The sequence below is a fragment of the Pseudorca crassidens genome, chromosome X (assembly GCF_039906515.1).
Source record: "Pseudorca crassidens isolate mPseCra1 chromosome X, mPseCra1.hap1, whole genome shotgun sequence".
Classification (NCBI taxonomy): Eukaryota; Metazoa; Chordata; class Mammalia; order Artiodactyla; family Delphinidae; genus Pseudorca; species Pseudorca crassidens.
The window spans coordinates 121529170-121548715 of record NC_090317.1 but is presented as its reverse complement, the minus strand read 5'-3'; the positions used below and the strand labels follow the sequence as shown (position 1 = coordinate 121548715).

The following is a 19546-nucleotide window of genomic DNA, read 5'->3' as shown; positions in this document are numbered from 1 at the left end:
TAATAGCAAATGTTCTTGCTGAGCTCATTTTTTATTTTTTGCAGCCAGTAAAGTTCTATCAATTATACGTAAAGTCTACCTCAGTGAATCTTACAAAATAAAGAAAATGAATCAATTTATGACGTGTAAGTCAAGTGCTTCTCTGTCATCGCCCTAAATAACAACAAATACAATAACACTACCGCACATACATGCAAGTTACAGGATTTTTTGGAAGACGTTTTCGTGTGAAGGCTATTGTTGCTTGGTTTCCAAAAAAGAAAACACTGGACTGTGGAGTAGTCTTTGATAAGGCTGGGGGCCCATCTTTTTGGATATCTAATCAACATGACACACATCCTTTTCGTTTGTTTTAATGGTTACCGGTGTTGAAAAGTCAATCCACAGAGGCACATTGTTACAAATGGAATTAAACTTCCACAGCTCATTTTACAAGGCGCAGATAATCTTCTCTCAAAGACATCAGAATTCTCCCGAGCTCTTTGTTTGTTTGGCTTTGTTTTGGTGGTGGTGCTGCTGGGTTTTTTTTTTTTGTTTAATTGAGGTGTACTTGACATATAACCTTATATTACTTTCCAGTGTACAACATAATGATTCCATATTTGTATATACTGCAAAATGATCACCACTACAAATCTAGTTAACACTCATCATCATACATAGTTACAGAATTTTTCTTGTGGTGAGAACTTCTGAGATCTGCTCTCTTAGCAACTTTCAAATCTACTCCCTTAGAACTTTCTGAGTTCAACTCCAGTTATGAAAATAATCAACAGACAGGAAGATCGTGGTCATGCGCAATCTAGCAGCAGGTTAATAACTACAGGAATTTCAGAAAAGTGAGGAACAGAAAAGGTATTTCAGAATATTTGCAAGAACTACAGTGTGATACAAAAACATCTGGGAGATCTATGGATAGCAGTGTTAACAAGTACTGCAAATACTACTCTGGTTGCCTGGTTTGTTTGATTTTTTTTTTTTTTTTCATTCAGTGCTGACCTTTTACTTGACATTTTATTTTCTTTTATATTAGAGTATAGTTGATTTACAATGTTGTGTTAGTTTCAGGTGTACAGCAAAGTGATTCAGTTATACATATACATATATGCCTGAATCCTTAATTGAAAGAAATGCTCAACTTCAGTTAGAGGTTAATGAAAATATAAATTTTTTAAAATTCAAATTTACAGGTCTCTTGAATTCTATCCAGAGACTCCTAGGTTAAGAATTCCTATTCTGGGGACTTCCCTGGTGGTCCGGTGGTTAAGACTTTGCCTTCCAACGCAGGGAGTGCGGTTTTGATCCCTGGTCAGGGAGCTAAAATCCCACATGCCTCAGGGCCGAGAAACCAAAACACAGAACAGAAGCAATGTTGTAACAAATTCAATAAAGACTTTAAAAATGGTTCACAGCAAAAAACTCTAAAAAAAAAAAAAGAATTCCTGTTCTAATGGACTGACAGAGTCCATTGCAACATGAAGGGAAAAACAAAGCAAAGTCCAGAAACATTTCAAAGGCAACATGATTCAGATTTCCACCTGGTATCTGCTCCTTACCTCTTTGAGATCATCTACTAAGTTTTTCCCCATCATTTATTCAGCCTTGACCTCAGAGACCCCCTTGTGTTCCCCCTGAATACAATCCTGCCCCAGGGCCTTGGCATTTGCTGATCTCCCTGCCAGGGGCGGTGCGGGGAGCTGCCTTCAGATTTCTACATAGCTGCTTCTGTCACCACCCGGAGATTTTGGCTTAAATGTCACGCTCTCAGTTAAGCTCTCCCTGACTTAATATTTAGAATTGCAGTCTGTTATAGGTTATTACAAGATATTGAATATAGTTATATAGTTCCCTGTGCTATACAGTCTTTATCTACTATATATATAGTAGTGTGTATCTGTTAATCTTAAACTCCTAATTTATCCCTTTTGTAATAACCTATGATGGAAAAGAATGTGAAAAAGAATATATATATGGATATAGACATATAGATAGATAGATATATCTGAATCACTTTGCTGTACACCTGAAACTAACACAATACTATAAAATCAACTAGAGTTCAATTAAAAAAAAAGAATTGCAATCTGTGCTATGGGAGTTAATTGCAGCATGCCTATAACTAGCCTAAGCTGTTCTTTTGAAATAAGAAATGCATGTGTATGGCACTGACCTCTGGCCAAGGCATAAAACCTATTAATTAATCATGCTGCTGTGTGACCATGGGTTTGAGGACTTTGGGAAGGTTTGTACCAGCTTGTCAGCACTGTTTATTGACAATAGACATATTAACGATCTGCGTCTGGTCAGGGTGAGACCCTCAGAAGTCTCTGTTGTTAAAGCTGGTTACACAGCAGAAATATGCATAGGGAACCAGAAAAATATGAATAACTCCAGCCAAGACTCCGTTTGGGGTTCCCTGATTCCCAGGGGTGCCATGTACACATCTATGGCTCCTGATCAGAAAGCAAGAGTGCATCGTGCCACAGCCCTTACAGACAGAGGACGATAGATCCCTATGAATGCTCTTTTCTCTAGTGGCTATTCTTCTCCTGTAATAAACTCCAGATTTGTAAGCATTTCACTGAAGTTCCTACGTGTCTTCTTCAGCAATCAAACCCTGTTGAACTGTCACCATTAGTGCGTAATTCTGACCACGACTCTCCCTCCTGCTTGTCTGGTTTTCCTGTCTTCATGGCACTTAGCGTCATCTGACATACTATATATTTTACTTATTGACTGTGTTTATCACATTAACATATTCATTGACTGTTCCTTTAGTATTAATTTTTACAGTCCTCTCGCTGGGGAACTCCATAAGGGTAGGGTTTCTGGTCCTTTTTTTTTTTTTATTGCAGTATCTCTGGACCATAGCACAGCAACTGTATTTATTATTTGATGAATAAAAGAATGAACTGAAGGGGACTTCCCTGGTGGTGCAGTGGTTAAGAATCCGCCTGCCAATGCAGGGGACACGGGTTCAAGCAAGCCCTGGTCCGGGAAGATCCCACACGCCATGAAGCAACTAAGCCCGTGCGCCACAACTACTGAGCCTGTGCTCTAGAGCCTGTGAGCCACAACAACTGAAGCCCGCGCACCTAGAGCCCGTGCTCCGCAACAAGAGAAGCCACCGCAATGAGAAGCCCACTCACTGTGATAAAGAGTAGACGCCGGTCACCGCAACTAGAGAAAGCCCACATGCAGCAACGAAGACCCAACGCAGCCAAAAATTATAAATAAATAAAATTAAATAAAATAATTAAAAAAAATAAGATATATCTATATACCATATCTTCTCTACCATATCTACAATATTCCATTGTATATATATACAGAATGGAATACTCCTCAACCGTAAAAAAGAATGAAATAATGCCATTTGCAGCAACATGGATGAACCTACAGATTATCATACTAAGTGAAGTAAGTCAGACAGAGAAAGACAAATACCATATGATATCACTTATACGTGGAATCTAAAAAAATAGTACAAATGAATTTATTTACAAAAGAGAAAAGAGCTCACAGACACAGAAAACAAACTAATGGTTACCAAAGGGGAAGGGCGTGGGGGAGGGATGGATTGGGAGTTTGGGGTTAGCACATGCAAACTATTATATAGAGAATGGATAAACAACAAGGTCTTACTCTATAGCACAGGGAACTATATTCAATATCCTATGATAAACCATAATGGAAAGGAACATAAAAAAGAATGCGTATATATGTATAACTGAATCACTTTGCTGTACAGCAGAAACTAACACAACATTGTAAATCTACTCTACTTCAACCAAATAAAATTTTTTTAAAAAAATAATGAGCTTCTCTGGTGGTGCAGTGGTTGGGAGTCCGCCTGCCGATGCAGGGGACACGGGTTCGTGCCCCGGTCCGGGAGGATCCCACATGCCGCAGGGTGGCTGGGCCCGTGAGCCATGGTCGCTGAGCCTGCGCGTCCGGAGCCTGTACTTCGCAACGGGAGAGGCCACAACAGTGAGAGGTCCGCGTACCGCAAAAAATATATATAAAAAAATAAGCTATTGTCATTATGTTGCCTCCACTAGGTCAGGTAAAGCGTTTGCTGAAAGGCTCCTCTAAACTGAGAGCAGCCAAACGTCCAATACTGTCCTATTAGTCCACATCAGATGAAAACAAGCTTCCTAACTAATTTCTGAGTCATTCTTTTCATGACTAACCAGCTTATTCAGAGAAGCTCATTATGCCACGACTCTCCACTTAAAGACAGACCTTTGCTCACTGTGACAAACCTAAGACGATGAAAGTTTACAGGGAAAGTCATCTGTTTGGATGAGTTCTTCGAGCATGCTGGAGTTGGAAGTCTCACATCAAACGAACGTTTTTCTCCCTTCTAAAGTAGCTGTCTCCACAGATGTAGAAAACAGGCTTATGGTTACCAGAGGGGAGAGGGGAGGGATAAACTGGGAGACTGGGATTGACATATACACACTACTATATATAAAATAGATAACTGATAAGGACCTACTGTATAGCACAGGGAACTCTACTCAATACTCTGTAATGGCCTATATGGGAAAAGAACCTAAAAAAGAGTGGACATATGCATATGTATAACTGACTCACTTTGCGGTACGCCTGAAACTAACACAACATTGTAAATCAACTATATTTCAATAAAATTTTTTTAAATAAAAATAAAAAACTTAGGGAATATAAAATCCATGATGCTAAAAAATAAACAAATAAATAAAAATAAGGTAGCTGTCTCCAATCCGGACCTAGAGTGGAAATCCCATGAGACACAGAAACCCACAGCATCAGGAAACAATCTACCAGCCTCACTGAACAACCAATTTGGCATCACTACCATGGTGGGGGATGCCTAGTAGAATGGCTGCCTTCCATCCACCGTTTATTGAACTAAAGACAGAGAGCTGCTTATTCATTCATCAGAGGGAAAGGAGTCATCATTGATCAGGCGTGGAAAAGAGAGTCCGCGTACAGCCTTGGAATCTGAGACATCAGGATTTTCACTGATCAAAAGCTTTCCACAACTCTGGGGTAGTGTTTTCATAGTACCTGGTACTAGTACACATGCTTTGTTCTTCCTTTCTTCTGCTGCTAAATCCCCAAACAGCAGAATACATTTTCACTAAACCCAATTAACATAGGAAGTGACTGGATCAGAAGAACTTATTAATAAGCCAAAGGGCACAACAGGGCCTGTCTCCATCAGTAACTGCCAGTAGCTAGGGGCTCTGGAGGAATTTTTTTTCTTAACTTTTTTCCATCACTGCAGTTTGACAGGTTCGGAGCATAACTGATGCAACCACATTTGAAATATGTTTCTACAAACACCACGGTTAATGTCAGTTCTGGAAAACGTAGGGAGGAAAACGACCAAGGTGATGTTCTAGTTAATAAAAACCTTCTGAGGAAACCATGTGCACCTCAAATGATCACTCTTAGCTTTGTCTGCGAGTATCCCTAGGCTATCTTTGGGTGGCAAATAACCCCAGGGGCTCTTGCTTTTCAAGTGTCAGTCCTTCCTAGTAAGACGAGAAAAGTGTATCTGTTACAGAAAGTGTACCTATTGACTCGCCTTAGTGCTGTTTGTTGACCGTTGTCCCAAGGGTAAAGACTGATCTGCATTTGAGCTGCTCCCTCCATATTGTTTTCTCCTTATGACAAAGGGTACAAAGGACGACTGGCCTGGGGAACACATCTTAATCCTAAAAGAGACAAGACAATGGACCCCCTTATGACCAAGAATCTGGCACTCAAGACTGTTTCAGTAATCATTTGGTTCTAAGGAATAGAATCTACTCAAGCTAGTTTAAGTGAAAGGACAAAAATCTCATGGAAGAAGAAGCCGTATAGATTTCAGGTTCCACAAAGAGAAGGAATAAAAAAGATAATTTCAAGAAGCTTAACAAGAGGCACACATGAATATTTATTTAGTCCAGTGCCCCACCATTCACTTGACACAGATGACCATTCTCTGAGTCTTTGTTTTGCTTGATTCAAACTTTCCAGAGAAGGAATGTGAGTGACCCCTGGCAAACCTCAGATCGACTATTCTAGGAATGCTATGTTTGCCTGTCTCATTACACCGGGCAAAGCCATGTAGGCCAGTTTCCCATTCTTAAGACTAATAGCAAGGAACAAGGTAAGCTAGAACAGGAAATTGGTTGTGGCAGTCAGATCCACTAGCATCTTTGCTCAGTACCCTAACAAGCCACAGGGTAGTGCTATAGCCTGCGGTTTATGTTTGAGTAATTGGCAATCTGGATTTGCAACCTGATGAAATTTACCTCAGTACATTTCATACATTATAATCACGTATGCTGGCTCTGGCTTACATGGAAATATATATCCACGCGCAAAGTTAAAGTGGCCAGTCGTTCTGTCATTTCAACCATCCAATGGGTTGATTTCACTGTGGAAAAAAAATATCTATTGAGTCAAAATGTTTGATCTGGTGACCAAGAGCAGACCCAAACTGAAAGGAACAGAAAGATTTGACGCGTGTATGGCAAGATAAGTTATTGTGATATTAATTGTGCTTTCTTTTCACTGTGAGGTTAATATTCTTCACTGCTAATTCGAGTTCAGGGGTCGGCAAACTTTTTTCTGTGAAGGACCTGACAGTAAGTGATTTAGGCTTTGCAGGCCTTATGGTCTCTGTCACAACTACTCAACTTTGACATAGTGCCAAAGCAGACATTGAGGATATGTAAATGAATGGGTGTCACTCTGTTCCAATAAAACTTTATTTACAAAAACAGGAGGCAAGATGGACTGGATCTGCTAATCATTCTTTGCCAGCTTCTGTTCTAGATCATTTCTATTCCTCCTCCCCCAAACCTCTAACTCCTTTTAAAGGAATATCGCCAGAGGATACAACCCCCCTCCCCTCCTTGCTACGGTCATCAACAAATGTCTGGTTTTTAGACCTAGCTCTCTGTCTCCCTCTGAACCTTTTATGCTTGTCGTTGTTCTTGGCAATTTTCCCGCTCATGGAGAAGGTAATTCACCCTATGTCCTCACTTCTCTGTTCCTTGCAGCCTTCAGTGCCAATGATCTTTTCCTTAACCCACCCACTTAATGCACTCACTTTTTCATAGGTCTGTCATCTCCAATAACCAAACTACCTCCAAAATCTCGATTTCCAGCCTCTCACTAACAATCAATCCCTCTTGCTCTACATACCAATAGCTCTTTGACTCACTGAGGTCACTGGGACTTCCAACCCACTGGCCGTACCACTTTTTTACTGTCTACCAGCCCTGTCCTCCTATCTCTCCTTGCCCAGTTTACACAGCAATCATACCACTGTGTACTCCTTTTTTTTTTTTTAACATCTTTATTGGAGTATAATTGCTTTACAATGTTGGGTTAGTTGCTGCTGTATACCAAAGTGAATCAGCTATACGTATACACATATCTCCATATCCCCTCCCTCTTGTGTCTCCCTCCCAGCCTCCCTATCCCACCCCTCTAGGTGGTCACAAAGCACTGAGCTGATCTCCCTGTGCTATGCGGCTGCTTCCCACTAGCTATTTTACATTTGGTAGTGTATGTATGTCCATGCCACTCTCTCACTTTGTCCCAGCTTACCCTTCCCCCTCCCCGTGTCCTCAAGTCCATTCTCTACGTCTGCATCTTTATTCCTGTCCTGCCCCTAGGATCTTCAGAACCATTTTTTTTTTTTAGATTCCACATATATGTGGAATCTAAACAGCATACGGTATTTGTCTTTCTCTTTCTGACTTATTTCACTCTGTATGACAGATTCTAGGTCCATCCACCTCACTATAAATAACTCAATTTCGTTTCTTTTTATGGCTGAGTAATATTCCATCGTGTATATGTGCCACATCTTCTTTATCCATTCATCTGTCGATGGACACTTAGGTTGCTTCCACATCCTGGCTATTGTAAATAGAGCTGCAGTGAACATTGTGTGTGTACTCCTCTTAACTCCCTTGTCCCCCTTTCCCAGCACGTCACCCATGCCAGGGCTGCACCTGAGCGCTGAGTGTGGCTGGAGGAGAAACACAATCATGACGACAGATCTCAGGTGGGTACTCTGCATACCCAACTATCCTACCATGGTTCTCTGGTACAGTTAACTTTTCCACTCTTGGAGACAATCACTTCACATCTTTTCCACCCTCTGACCTACAAAGTCGCCTTCTCCTACTCACTCTTCCTGTTTCATTGGAATAATAGAAACTACCTGAGCCTGGACTTCCCTGGGCTCTCGAACATTTATGATTCGGGACTGGAGGCTGGGATTCCCTAAAGGCAGCCACCTTTTGTGTTAAGTGCCCACTTTCCTGGCTTGCATTTCTGAAACTCACTGAGGGGATCATGTTAAGTTTTCCCAGAGCTTGAAGGCAGAGAACACTTGGAGACCTAGGGTGGAATCTGTTAACATGGGGAGACATTAATTCCCCCGAGCCTGAAAGGGGACTGTGGTCTGGGGGTGGGTGCCAGAAGCGTGCGCTCACGCCCTCTTCCCACACAACAGCTTGCTGAAGTGGCACAGCGTTGAGAGAGAATTGCTACAGGGTGTCTCGAGGGAGGCCGGCTCTCAGGCACCAGGGCTCCCAGCCGCCATCTGAGCATTAGGTCACGTGGTTGCCACAGAGCCTCCTGTATCCAAGAAACCACGTGGGACTGGACAACAAACATCATCAGCGCCCACCTCGACCTAAGACCAGGAGGCCCACCGTGCATGTTCCGGGTACCATAAGATGCTTGAGATCTCTGCTTAACCCTTCAGTGGGGTCCATGTTATGACTGATGCTGAATTTCCAGCCAGGATGAGAGTGGTTTGGAACCAATTCACTTGAGAATTAAAAGAAATGGGACATTTCTTATATCCTATGTAGAAGGGTAAAACGCAGACCCACTACATTTGAGTCTGTACAATGCAACTCAGAGGAAGAAATTTCCACCTGAGGCTTTCGGAAGTGCATTCTTAAGTCAAACACACAACATGTGAATTGATCAAAAAGCAGGATGCTACCGTCCCCAGTTTTCATGGTCCTAGCCCAATGTTTACAACGTAAATACTCAGGCATCCAGCAGTTATCTTCTAACAGAAGTGTCTTCCAACAGAGGTATCTTCTAAGCCAATGAAGCTTAAACACTTAAAACATCACATTAAAATTCCCACACAGCCCTGGAGAACCACCTGATTTCACTGTACTTTAAAAATGAAAAAGCTTTTCAAAAGGGCATAGAAAGTTGAAAAAAAATCTCATATCGCCTGGAGTGAGCAAAGAGACCTTGGGTGGGGAGGAAAGTGAGTGGAAATCAATTTCACTTGCTTCGGCCTCACAGTGGATTTTGTGAAGTAAAGGGTAGAAAATCAATCTTGGCAAATCAGTGAGAATTTATACACTTGACGGAGTCCAAAGGTCTCGTAGGGTGTATTAGACAGGAGGACGTTCTCCTCCAGCACATCATGGGGGATACGGCGTGAAGGTTGGGCCCTTTTCTGTACTGAGGAGAGCGTGCCAAGAATGCCTGCCGCATTCCTCGTCAAGACAAGTCCGTGGCGGAAGCCAAACCGGAGCGCAACCTCCTCAGCCCACACACTCTGAAGGGTGGGACCAGAGAAAGACACAGGAAGGCCTGGAAGCTCCTGTTCCCGACTCACCAAAACAAGCCTCCAGGTTACATCCAACAGAAGTCCCCCTTATCCTGCCTCTGATGGTGAGTGCCTCTGGCATTTGGGGGCTGCCAGGCCACCTGATAGAAGAGACTTCCTGTGACATCCCCAAGGAATCAGACAGGAAAGTAGAGTATGCAAGGGAAGTTGGCCAGGGGCCAGGAGGTGGACCAGTAGCAAACATAGCTGCGTGTTATAAGCATGTTACTTGGTTTCCCTTCTGGTTTCTATAAACGGTAGTGAAGTCTCCTGTAAAACATCTGCCTGGTTGCAACTGTCCTTCCTTGTCTTGGTCCCATTTGAGCTGCCATCACAAAAACACCATAGCCTGCGTGGCTTAAACAACAAGTATTTATTCCTCACACTTCTGGAGGCTGGGAAGTCTAAGATCAAGGCGGCAGTAGATGTGGTGTCTGGTGAGGACCAGCTTTTGGCTCTTAGATGGCCATCTTCTCACTGTGTCCTCACATGGTGGAAGAGGCAATAGAATGCTCTGGGGTCTCCATTATAAGGGCACTAATCCAATCATGAGGGCCCCATCTTTATGACCTAATCACCTCCCAAAGACATCACCTCAAATACCATCACATTGGGGGTTAGGATTTCAACATATGAATTTTGGTGGGACACATTCAGTCCACAACATACCGAGATTTATAGAAGCATCGTGACAGCCAGTACAAGGGAGAGCCGCACTCACCCACAGGCAGGCATGCCAGTGACCTTGTACTTAGTGAGCAGGCTCCAGAGGGAATGGAGGCAAGGCTGAGAAGTCCCACTTCTTGGCCCCACCTAGCCCTTCCTTCATCATTACCAAACTTGTTGATCTAGGCTTGATGTGATTAAAGGAATTATGTGGTCCCTGACAGTCCTGTATGACCTGGGGGAAGTTACCTGACCTCCCTGTGGCTGTCTCCTTAGCTGTAAAATGTATATCACAGGATTATTGTAAGTATTAAATGACTTGATGTTTGTGAAATTCTTAGAGCCACGCCTGACATAGAGTAAGCACTATATACATGTTTGATTATATAACAAAAACAATCATTATCATGTTATTATATATCGGACCTCAGATAAATTGACACAACATTGATGGTTATTAGCCATTAGTAAGTATGGTAGGCAGAATTCTGAAATGGCCCCCAAGATTCTGGGCCCCTGGTGTACACACTCCTTCTGCTAGTTATTAAATTAAACACTAATCTAGGTGCTCATTTGAAGGGATTTTTCAGGTGTAATTAAGGTCCCAAATCAGGAGATTATCCAGGTAGGCCTGACCTCATCAGGTGGGCCCTTTAGGAGCAGAGAATTTCCTCCAGCTGCTCACAGCATAGGAATGCAGGGAGATGCACTCCACGGCCTGGAAGAAAGCCAGAATCCATGTGTGAACTTCCTACGGAGGGGACCACATGGCAGGGAACTGTGGGTGGTCTCTAGATACTGAGAGCAGTCCTCAGCTGACAGCTAGCAGGCATGAAAACAGGGACCTGAGTTCCACAGGTGCAAGATACTGAATTCTACCAACAACCAGTCATCTTGGAGGAAGACCCCTGAGCCCTGGATGAGAACTGTGGCCTTAGCCAGCACCTTGATTTCAGCCCTGTGAGTCCCTGAGCAGAGAATGCAGTCACGCCATGCCTGGACCTCTGACCTACAGAAACTATGAGATAATAAATTCATGTTGCTTTAAGCCACTAAGTTTGTGATACTTTGTTATGCGGCAATAGAACACTAATACAGCGAGAAAAAAAAAACATGCAGAACTCGCAAATGCACAGCCAGACGATGTTGTTCAAAGCCCAGACAGCGTCCCCTCCACCCTGCCCATTACAGATAACGATTTTTCACTGACGAAATCAGTACCAAATACTCTCAGTTCGAAAAACATTTCCTTTGCCACGCGGGGTTTGGTCCCCCGGGAAGGCATTGTTCGCCAGCATCACTGGCAGGGCAAGGCTGACCCACCTGCTTCAAGACGCAGCAAGTCTGGGGGCTCCCAGGCTGGTTCCCGTGGCTGGGGTAAGAGTCGGGTGATGTTCGATCTAAACCCGACACAGCCTCCTGACCTCATGCCGAGACCTTTGACCTAAGGACGTGGCTCCGCCTCCACTTCCAAGGCCTTCCGGGAAACTAAGCAGGGGCTTTAGGACCCAGGAACCAGAGCTCTGGGATGTCCTGAAGAAAATAGAAGGCAGGGCGTATAATGGGTAAGAGCTCTAGCTTCTGCATTGAAGTCTGGCTTCAGGCTTCCCTGGTGGCGCAGTGGTTGAGAGTCCGCCTGCTGATGCGGGGGGCGCGGGTTCATGCTCGGGTCCGCGAGGATCCCACGTGCTGCGGAGCGGCTGCGCCCGTGAGCCATGGCCGCCGAGCCTGCGCGTCCGGAGCCTGTTACTCCGCAACGGGAGAGGCTGCAGCTGTGAGAGGCCCGCGTACCGCAAAAAAAAAAAATCTGCCTTCACCACCTGTGACTTTTTGCAAATTCCTTTCCCCCTGTGCACCCCCATCTGTAAAATGGGGATACCAGAGTTGTGAAGGTTGGAAGGTAAGGCTTCTAAAACACTGGTGCGAGGGGACTAGCCCTTAGCAAGCCCTCCAAAACGCGAGCTGTTGTTTAGCTGATTTTGTTGCTGATCAGGTCTTCTAAACTAGCCCTAATGCTGGGCTTTCATCACATTGTAAATGTCCACCCCGTGCCCCAGATCAGACAGCAGAGCACATCTCGTTCCATTGTTTCTGAGCCCGAGTGACTGCTTAATGATTAACTACTCCAGCCTGGAACATGGAGTATCAAACCATGTCAATTAGCCCCAATATAAACGCAGAATAAAACAATCATCCTACGCTGGCCTCTTCTTGCCTTCTTCTTGTACCAAGTGGTCAGTGTTTCTACTGGATAAAACCAAGAGAATGTAGTAAACTTACAATATGAGACTGGGCTACAAGAAATGTGTGGGAAGTTTGCACTCTTAAAACAGACAAAGTAATTAGCATTTTTAAAAGATGGTTTCACGATGCTAAAAATTTACATCCCTCATTCAAAAAGGTGGGGTTCTATTAAATGTCACCGAACCAGCTTTGATGATGGAATTTATGAGGCTGTGCCAGGTCGTGATGATAAAGCGTTCAAAGGTGTATATCACTTACAAATATAACCACATCTAGACTCATAAAAATAGACTTCCTATTTGAACAGCATCTTCTTTCTGAGCACTGCTACGTGAAGTAATTTGAAATTTTCCTAAGTTGCAATGAGGCAGGTGGTGGTGGTATTTTTCCCATTTGTGCAGATGACCATCTATTATATGGATGTGCAAATTGGTTAACTGGCTGGAAGATCTGAGAAGAAAAATGCTGTTCTAGTACTTTTGTACAGTCCTGGGTTAAACTCAGAGAATTTGGCCAAGAGTAGATTAACATAAGCAACATTCTGTCCGATACATTTTCTATGAGAAACCAGGCTATTTAAAAAACAAACAAAAACAAACCTAGTGTTTTCAAAAAGAAAACTATAGCACAATGCCTAAGCTCCTTACTCCTTAGCAAATGATTCTCCCGGGGCTTCTCTGGTGGCGCAGTGGTTGAGAGTCCGCCTTGCAATGCAGGGGACACGGGTTCGAACCCTGGTCTGGGAAGATCCCACATGCCGCGGAGCAACTAAGCCTGTGGGCCACAACTACTGAGCCTGCGAGCGCCAACTACTGAGCTTGTATGCCACAACTACTGAAGCCTGCATACCGCAGCAAGAGAAGCCACCTCAATGAGAAGCCCGCGCATCTCAACGGAGACCCAGTGCAGCCAAAATTAAAAAAAAAAATTTAAAAAAAAAATGATTCTCCCGACTAGAGTGTGAGATCCAGAAAGTCAGAACCTTTGCCCACATCTCCTTCACTGTGGCTACCCTGGTGCCTAGAATAGTGCCTGGCACTCACTAAATATGTCCTGAACAAATGAACTAATGAAATTAACTGAACTAGCAAGTGGTATGCTGTTGGTGTTCGTTTTCTGTCTAAATTCTGAGCAGTTAAAAATGTAAACATGATCAGACCAAGAAAGAAAAAAAAAAAGCAGGGAGGTGATATAAATTCACATTTGAATTTCTGAGCACACTGGAAGAGAAGAAAACCCAGTGTCAATGGAATTTACCACTACGAAGTTTTCATCCCTGCATGGAAATTTCCAGAGCCTATGTTGTAAACCATCTTACAATGGGTCATTTATGAGGAGGAACTGTTTTGCTTAAATGATTGTGTGCCAGCAGCGCCATCTTCTGGGTAACTAGTTGGGCATTTTAGAACAAAATTCTGGAGTCTTCTTTTTCATATAGCAAACTGAATTTAGAATCACAAAAAATTACACAGGAAATATCCTTACAGGTCATCTAGGCCATATGTCATCTTACAGGTAACGATTTGCCTTAAGTGGGTACAACATTTTCTTACTTTCTCTTGATCCAACGGAGCACCAAATTCATGTCTCAGAGAGAAGACAAACTACAGCCATCATTACTAAATTATATCACAGGTCTCATATAAACCAGAAACTGAAAGGCAGTTAAAATCCATTTGTCGAGCATCTGAACAGTGCTGTCGAATAGGAATTTCTGCAACAAAGGAACAACAGAACTTTCTGCGATGACCTATACGTATCTGTGCTGTCCAATACAGTAGTCACTGGCCATGTGTGGTTATTAAACATCTGAAATGTGGCTACTGACTCTGAGGAACTGGATTTTTAATTGTATCTAATTTTAATTAATTTACATTTTTAAAATAGCCACATACGGCTAGTGTAGGGTTTCTCAACCTTGGCACTATTGACATTTTGGGCTGGATCATGCTTTGCTCTGGTGGCTGTCTTGTGCACTGTAGGGTACTTAGCAACACCCCTGGCCTCTACCCACTGGCCAGGCATACCCTCGCCCTCAGTTGTGACAATCATAAAAGTCTCCAGACACTGACAAATACCCCCTAAGGGGAAAAATCACCCCTGGTTGAGAACCACTGGGCTAGTAGCTATTGCACTGAACAGCGCGGTTCTAGAAGATGCATGATGTGTCCTGAACAAGTGAACTAATGAAATTAACTGAACTAGCAAGTGGTATGCTGTTGGTGTTCGTCTGGTTGCCTGTCCTCACTGGGGGTAATGGGACAAACTGACTTCCCTGAGTCTCAGGGTCTCACCTGGAGAAAGGGAGAGCATAGTACCCACCTGGTGGGGTTGCTGTGAGAGCTAAATTAGGTGAAGCGTAAAGCGTTCCCAGCTCAGGGCTTGGCACGATCAACACCATAGTTGTTATCTTAGCCACCCTCTTCCAGGCGGCAGGGGGGCGGAGGGGTGTGGTGGAATTTTTCATGCCCTCCAACCAATAACACAAAAGTACTCAGTATGTTCCTTTACAAATAAAAATCTCCTTGAAAAAAAAAATCTAGCCAAACTCTAATCAACCTGACTTTATTTTAAAATCCCAGTGGCCTCAACACTCGATAACGTTTGTCTGTCGTTTGTGATGCCATTCCCTTGACACATTTAAATGTGGAGGAGAAACCATTTCAGCTCCTCAGGGAGGCTGAGTCCGGTGATCTTATGATGCTGCTTGATCCCAAAGCACTTCCAAATTCTAAGGCGGCATAACTGCATCAAAGAAGGGGGCCCTGGAGAAAGATGATAAGACAAGTCACCCATGGGTTTCACTGATCTAAGACTTTTCCCTTCCTTCGTTGAAAGCATACAAGCTATGACACTATTATAAGGAAATAATATGGTGCAGCTTAAGACCATGTTCTGCTTTTTGTAGGAGGCATTTTTAGGCCATGTTCTCTCTTTTCTGGTATCTCATTGAAATGAGTTTGCTAGGTTTTGATTTAGAACAAAGACCTTCAAAGCTCAGTCTCACCAATGGAGGCTTATGGGAGCTAATTTTGGAATTACAAAAGTATGGAAATCCCAGCAATGACACGAAAATCCATGTTTAATGCCTTTCTTGTCTTTACCTTTAAAAAAAATAAGGTCATATTTCTGGATGCAAATACTTTTATAATTTAGCAGTTTTAAGATATTCAAATATAAGAAGCTATCAGTGAAGCATTAATGTTACCTGAAGTCATATTTTTTTGTTTTTAACATCTTTATTGGAGTATAATTGGAGTTTACAATGGTGTGTTAGTTTCTGCTTTATAACAAAATGAATCAGCTATACATATTCATATATCCCCATATCCCCTCCCTCTTGCGTCTCCCTCCCACCCTCCCTATCCCACCCCTCTAGGTGGTCACAAGGCACCGAGCTGATCTCCCTGTGCGATGCAGCTGCTTCTCACTAGCTAGCTATTTTACATTTGGTAGTGTATATATGTCCATGCCACTCTCTCACTTTGTCCCAGCTTACCCTTCCCCCTCCCCGTGTCCTCAAGTCCATTCTCTAGGTCTGCATCTTTATTCCTGTCCTGCCCCAGGTGCTTCAGAACCATTTTTTCTTGTTTTTTTTAGATTCCATAAATAGGTGTTAGCATACGGTATTTGTTTTTCTTTTTCTGACTTAACGTTACTCTGTATGACAGACTCTAGGTCCATCCACCTCACTACAAATAACTCAATTTCGTTTCTTTTTATGGCTGAGCAATATTCCATTGTGTATATGTGCCACACCTTCTTTATCCATTCATCTGTCGATGGACACTTAGGTTGCTTCCATGTCCTGGCTATTGTAAATAGAGCCGCAGTGAACACTGTGGTACATGACTCCTTTTGAATTATGGTTTTCTCAGGGTATATGCCCAGTAGTGGGATTGCTGGGTCATATGGTAGTTCTATTTTTAGTTTTTTAAGGAACCTCCATACTGTTCTCCATAGTGGCTGTATCAATTTACATTCCCACCAACAGTGCAAGAGGGTTCCCTTTTCTCCACACCCTCTCCAGCATTTATTGTTTCTAGATTTTTTGATGATGGCCATTCTGACTGGTATGAGGTGATACCTCATTGTAGTTTTGATTTGCATTTCTCTAATGATTAATGATGTTGAGCATCCTTTCATGTGTTTGTTGGCAATCTGTATATCTTCTTTGGAGAAATGTCTATTTAGGTCTTCTGCCCATTTTTGGATTGGGCTGTTTGTTTTTTTGATATTGAGCTGCATGAGCTGCTTGTAAATTTTGGAGATTAATCCTTTGTCAGTTGCTTCATTTGCAAATATTTTCTCCCATTCTGAGGGCTGTCTTTTCATCTTGTTTATGGTTTCCTTTGCTGTGCAAAAGCTTTTAAGTTTCATTTGGTCCCATTTGTTTATTTTTGTTTTTATTTGCATTTCTCTAGGAGGTGGGTCAAAAAGGACCTTGCTGTGATTTATGGGTCAAAAAGGACCTTGCTGTGATTTATGTCATAGAGTGTTCTGCCTATGTTTTCCTCTAAGAGTTTGATAGTGTCTGGCCTTACATTTAGGTCTTTAATCCATTTTGAGTTTATTTTTGTGTATGGTGTTAGGGAGTGTTCTAATTTCATTCTTTTACATGTAGCTGTCCAGTTTTCCCAGCACCACTTATTGAAGAGGCTGTCCTTTCTCCATTGTATGTTCTTGCCTCCTTTGTCATAAATTAGGTGCCCATATGTGCGTGGGTTGATCTCTGGGCTTTCTATCCTATCCCATTGATCTATATTTCTGTTTTCTGCCAGTACCATACTGTCTTGATTACTGTAGCTTTGTAGTATAGTCTGAAGTCCGGGAGCCTGATTCCTCCAGCTCTGTTTTTCTTTCTCAAGATTGCTTTGGCTATTCGGGGTCTTTTGTGTTTCTGTACAAATTGTGAATTTTTTTGTCCTAGTTCTGTGAAAAATGCCAGTGGTAGTTTGATGGGGATTGCACTGAATCTGTAGATTGCTTTGGGTAGTCTAGTCATTTTCACAATGTTGATTCTTCCATTCCAAGAATATGGTATATCTCTCCATCTGTTTGTATCATCTTTAATTTCTTTCATCAGTGTCTTATAGTTTTGTGCATACAGGTCTTTTCATATTTGTTTTTATATTGTGCATTCAGAGTTGTCCCAGTGCTTCAACTCACAGGTGAAAAGTGAAGTAGCACAAACCTTGCATAGGGATCCAGCCAAGTGTTTACATCTTAAGACAGCGTTTCTCAAGGGGGGGGGGGAGGGAGTATTTTGCTTCCTAGGGACACTTAGCAATATCTGGAGCTAATTTTTTTTGTCACAACTTGTGGGGGGGTGTTGCTACTACCATCTAGTGGGTGGATGACAGGGATGCTGCTAAACATCCTACAGGGCACAGGACAGGATGGCCCCCATCTGGCCCAAAATGAGCTTGAAAAACCCTGTCATAGGGTAAAGAGATGGGAAATGATTTCCCATCCCCAGCCCCTGCACTAAATTGTAATGGGAATTCCCTTTTGGTTATTAAAAACTTTTTAAAAGGCAAAGCTGTATACCTTCAAGAATCCCATAAAGCAGTAGCCCTCAAGCCTGACTGGGGGGGGGGGGGGGGGGGCGGGGAGGGCTTTAAACTCCACCCCAGGCATGTTGCTTCAGTTACTGTTGGGTGGGGCCTGTGCATCTGGTTTTTGTAAAGGCACGTGTCCCAGGTCACTGTATTGTGTGGCCAGGGTTGAGAATGCAACCAAAAGGGTACAGTGGCCTCTAACTTTGATACCAAGCAGGACCCTGTGGGACTCCAGGGCACAAAAGCCCTTCCGTGTCCCCCTTTTTTTTTTCCGGTACGCAGGCCTCTCACTGTCGTGGCCTCTCCCGTTGCAGAGCACAGGCTCCGGACGCGCAGGCTCCGCGGCCATGGCTCACGGGCCCAGCCACTCCGCGGCATGTGGGATCTTCCCGGACCGGGGCATGAACCCGTGTCCCCTGCATCGGCAGGCAGACTCTCAACCACTGCGCTACCAGGTAAGCCCCCCCATTTCTTGATTACAGGAAATAGGCTTCATTCCGCCTCCCTGACCTTCCCTGAGTTCCAAGAAGCAGGTTCAAACCGATGCTAATTAGGGAATGGAGGGGATGCAGAGACAAGGGAGGAACAGTCAAGAGAAACAACAGTGCAGACTTGGGGCAGGGTCCTGGTTCCCCTCAAGGGACCCATATAACAATATATTTGAGCTGTTTAGCAGATGCTGAAGCCCCCACCAGGTGGGAGAAGTTAACTGCATGCTGCCCACAAGCACAGAGACCCCAGACCAGCTGGAACCAGACGGTTCCAACTTCACCACCAACCAATCAGAAGAATGTCCACGAGCTGATCACACCCTCCTTGAACCATTACTATAAAACTCCTCACCACCCCCTCCAGGTCGGGACACAGTTTTGAGGGCATTAGCCCGCCGTGGCCCCCTTTCCCTGGCAAAGTAATAAAGCTATTCTTTTCTACTTCACCCAAAACTCTGTCTCCGAGATTTAATTCAGTGTCAGGGTACAGAGGCCGGACTTGGCTTCAATTTCCTATAGCATCACCGCAAGCTACAGGATAAACTGGGTTGCCTCCTTCTCAGGTGATGGAAAACAAGGAGAGGTAGAAACAGACATATATACAAGGAAAGAAAGAAAGGAAATATTTTCAATCAGGTCCTCAGAGCACAATCACAAGGTCCCTGTTGAAATTTAGGGCACCTTCCAGATACGTTCAGTGTACTCAAGGCATATATTAATGAAGGATTTCCCAGTGTGCTCAAAGCATTTATTAACGAGCTGCAAAAGGCATAGTGTGGGGCAACTGAACTTAATCTTCTCTCACTAAGGCACCTTGAAGGAAGTTACTAATCACATGTGCTAGATACAATGTCAGGGTCAAGTGCCAGTATAAAGATGAATATAACCCAGGTTGAGTTTTATTCATTGTTTTTCCTTCTGATTTTAAAAGAAATTAAAACATT

At 43.3% G+C, this 19546-nt stretch overlaps 1 protein-coding gene across 3 annotated transcripts in view; it reads right to left on the bottom strand.

Moving 5' to 3' along the window:
* ASB9 (ankyrin repeat and SOCS box containing 9) overlaps positions 1-19546 on the bottom strand; it is a 252397-nt gene that overhangs the window by 204229 nt on the left and 28622 nt on the right. For 2 of the 3 annotated variants that reach the window (XM_067722535.1, XM_067722533.1), the window contains exon 7: positions 15100-15315. The exons of the other annotated variant lie outside the window; for it this stretch is intronic. Coding sequence is in view for 1 of the 2 variants with exons in the window: in XM_067722533.1 (XP_067578634.1) it covers positions 15191-15315 (125 nt within the window). In the remaining variant the exon portion in view is untranslated. Of the gene's footprint in view, positions 1-15099; positions 15316-19546 lie in introns of those variants that run through there. 3 annotated transcript variants of the gene reach the window in all.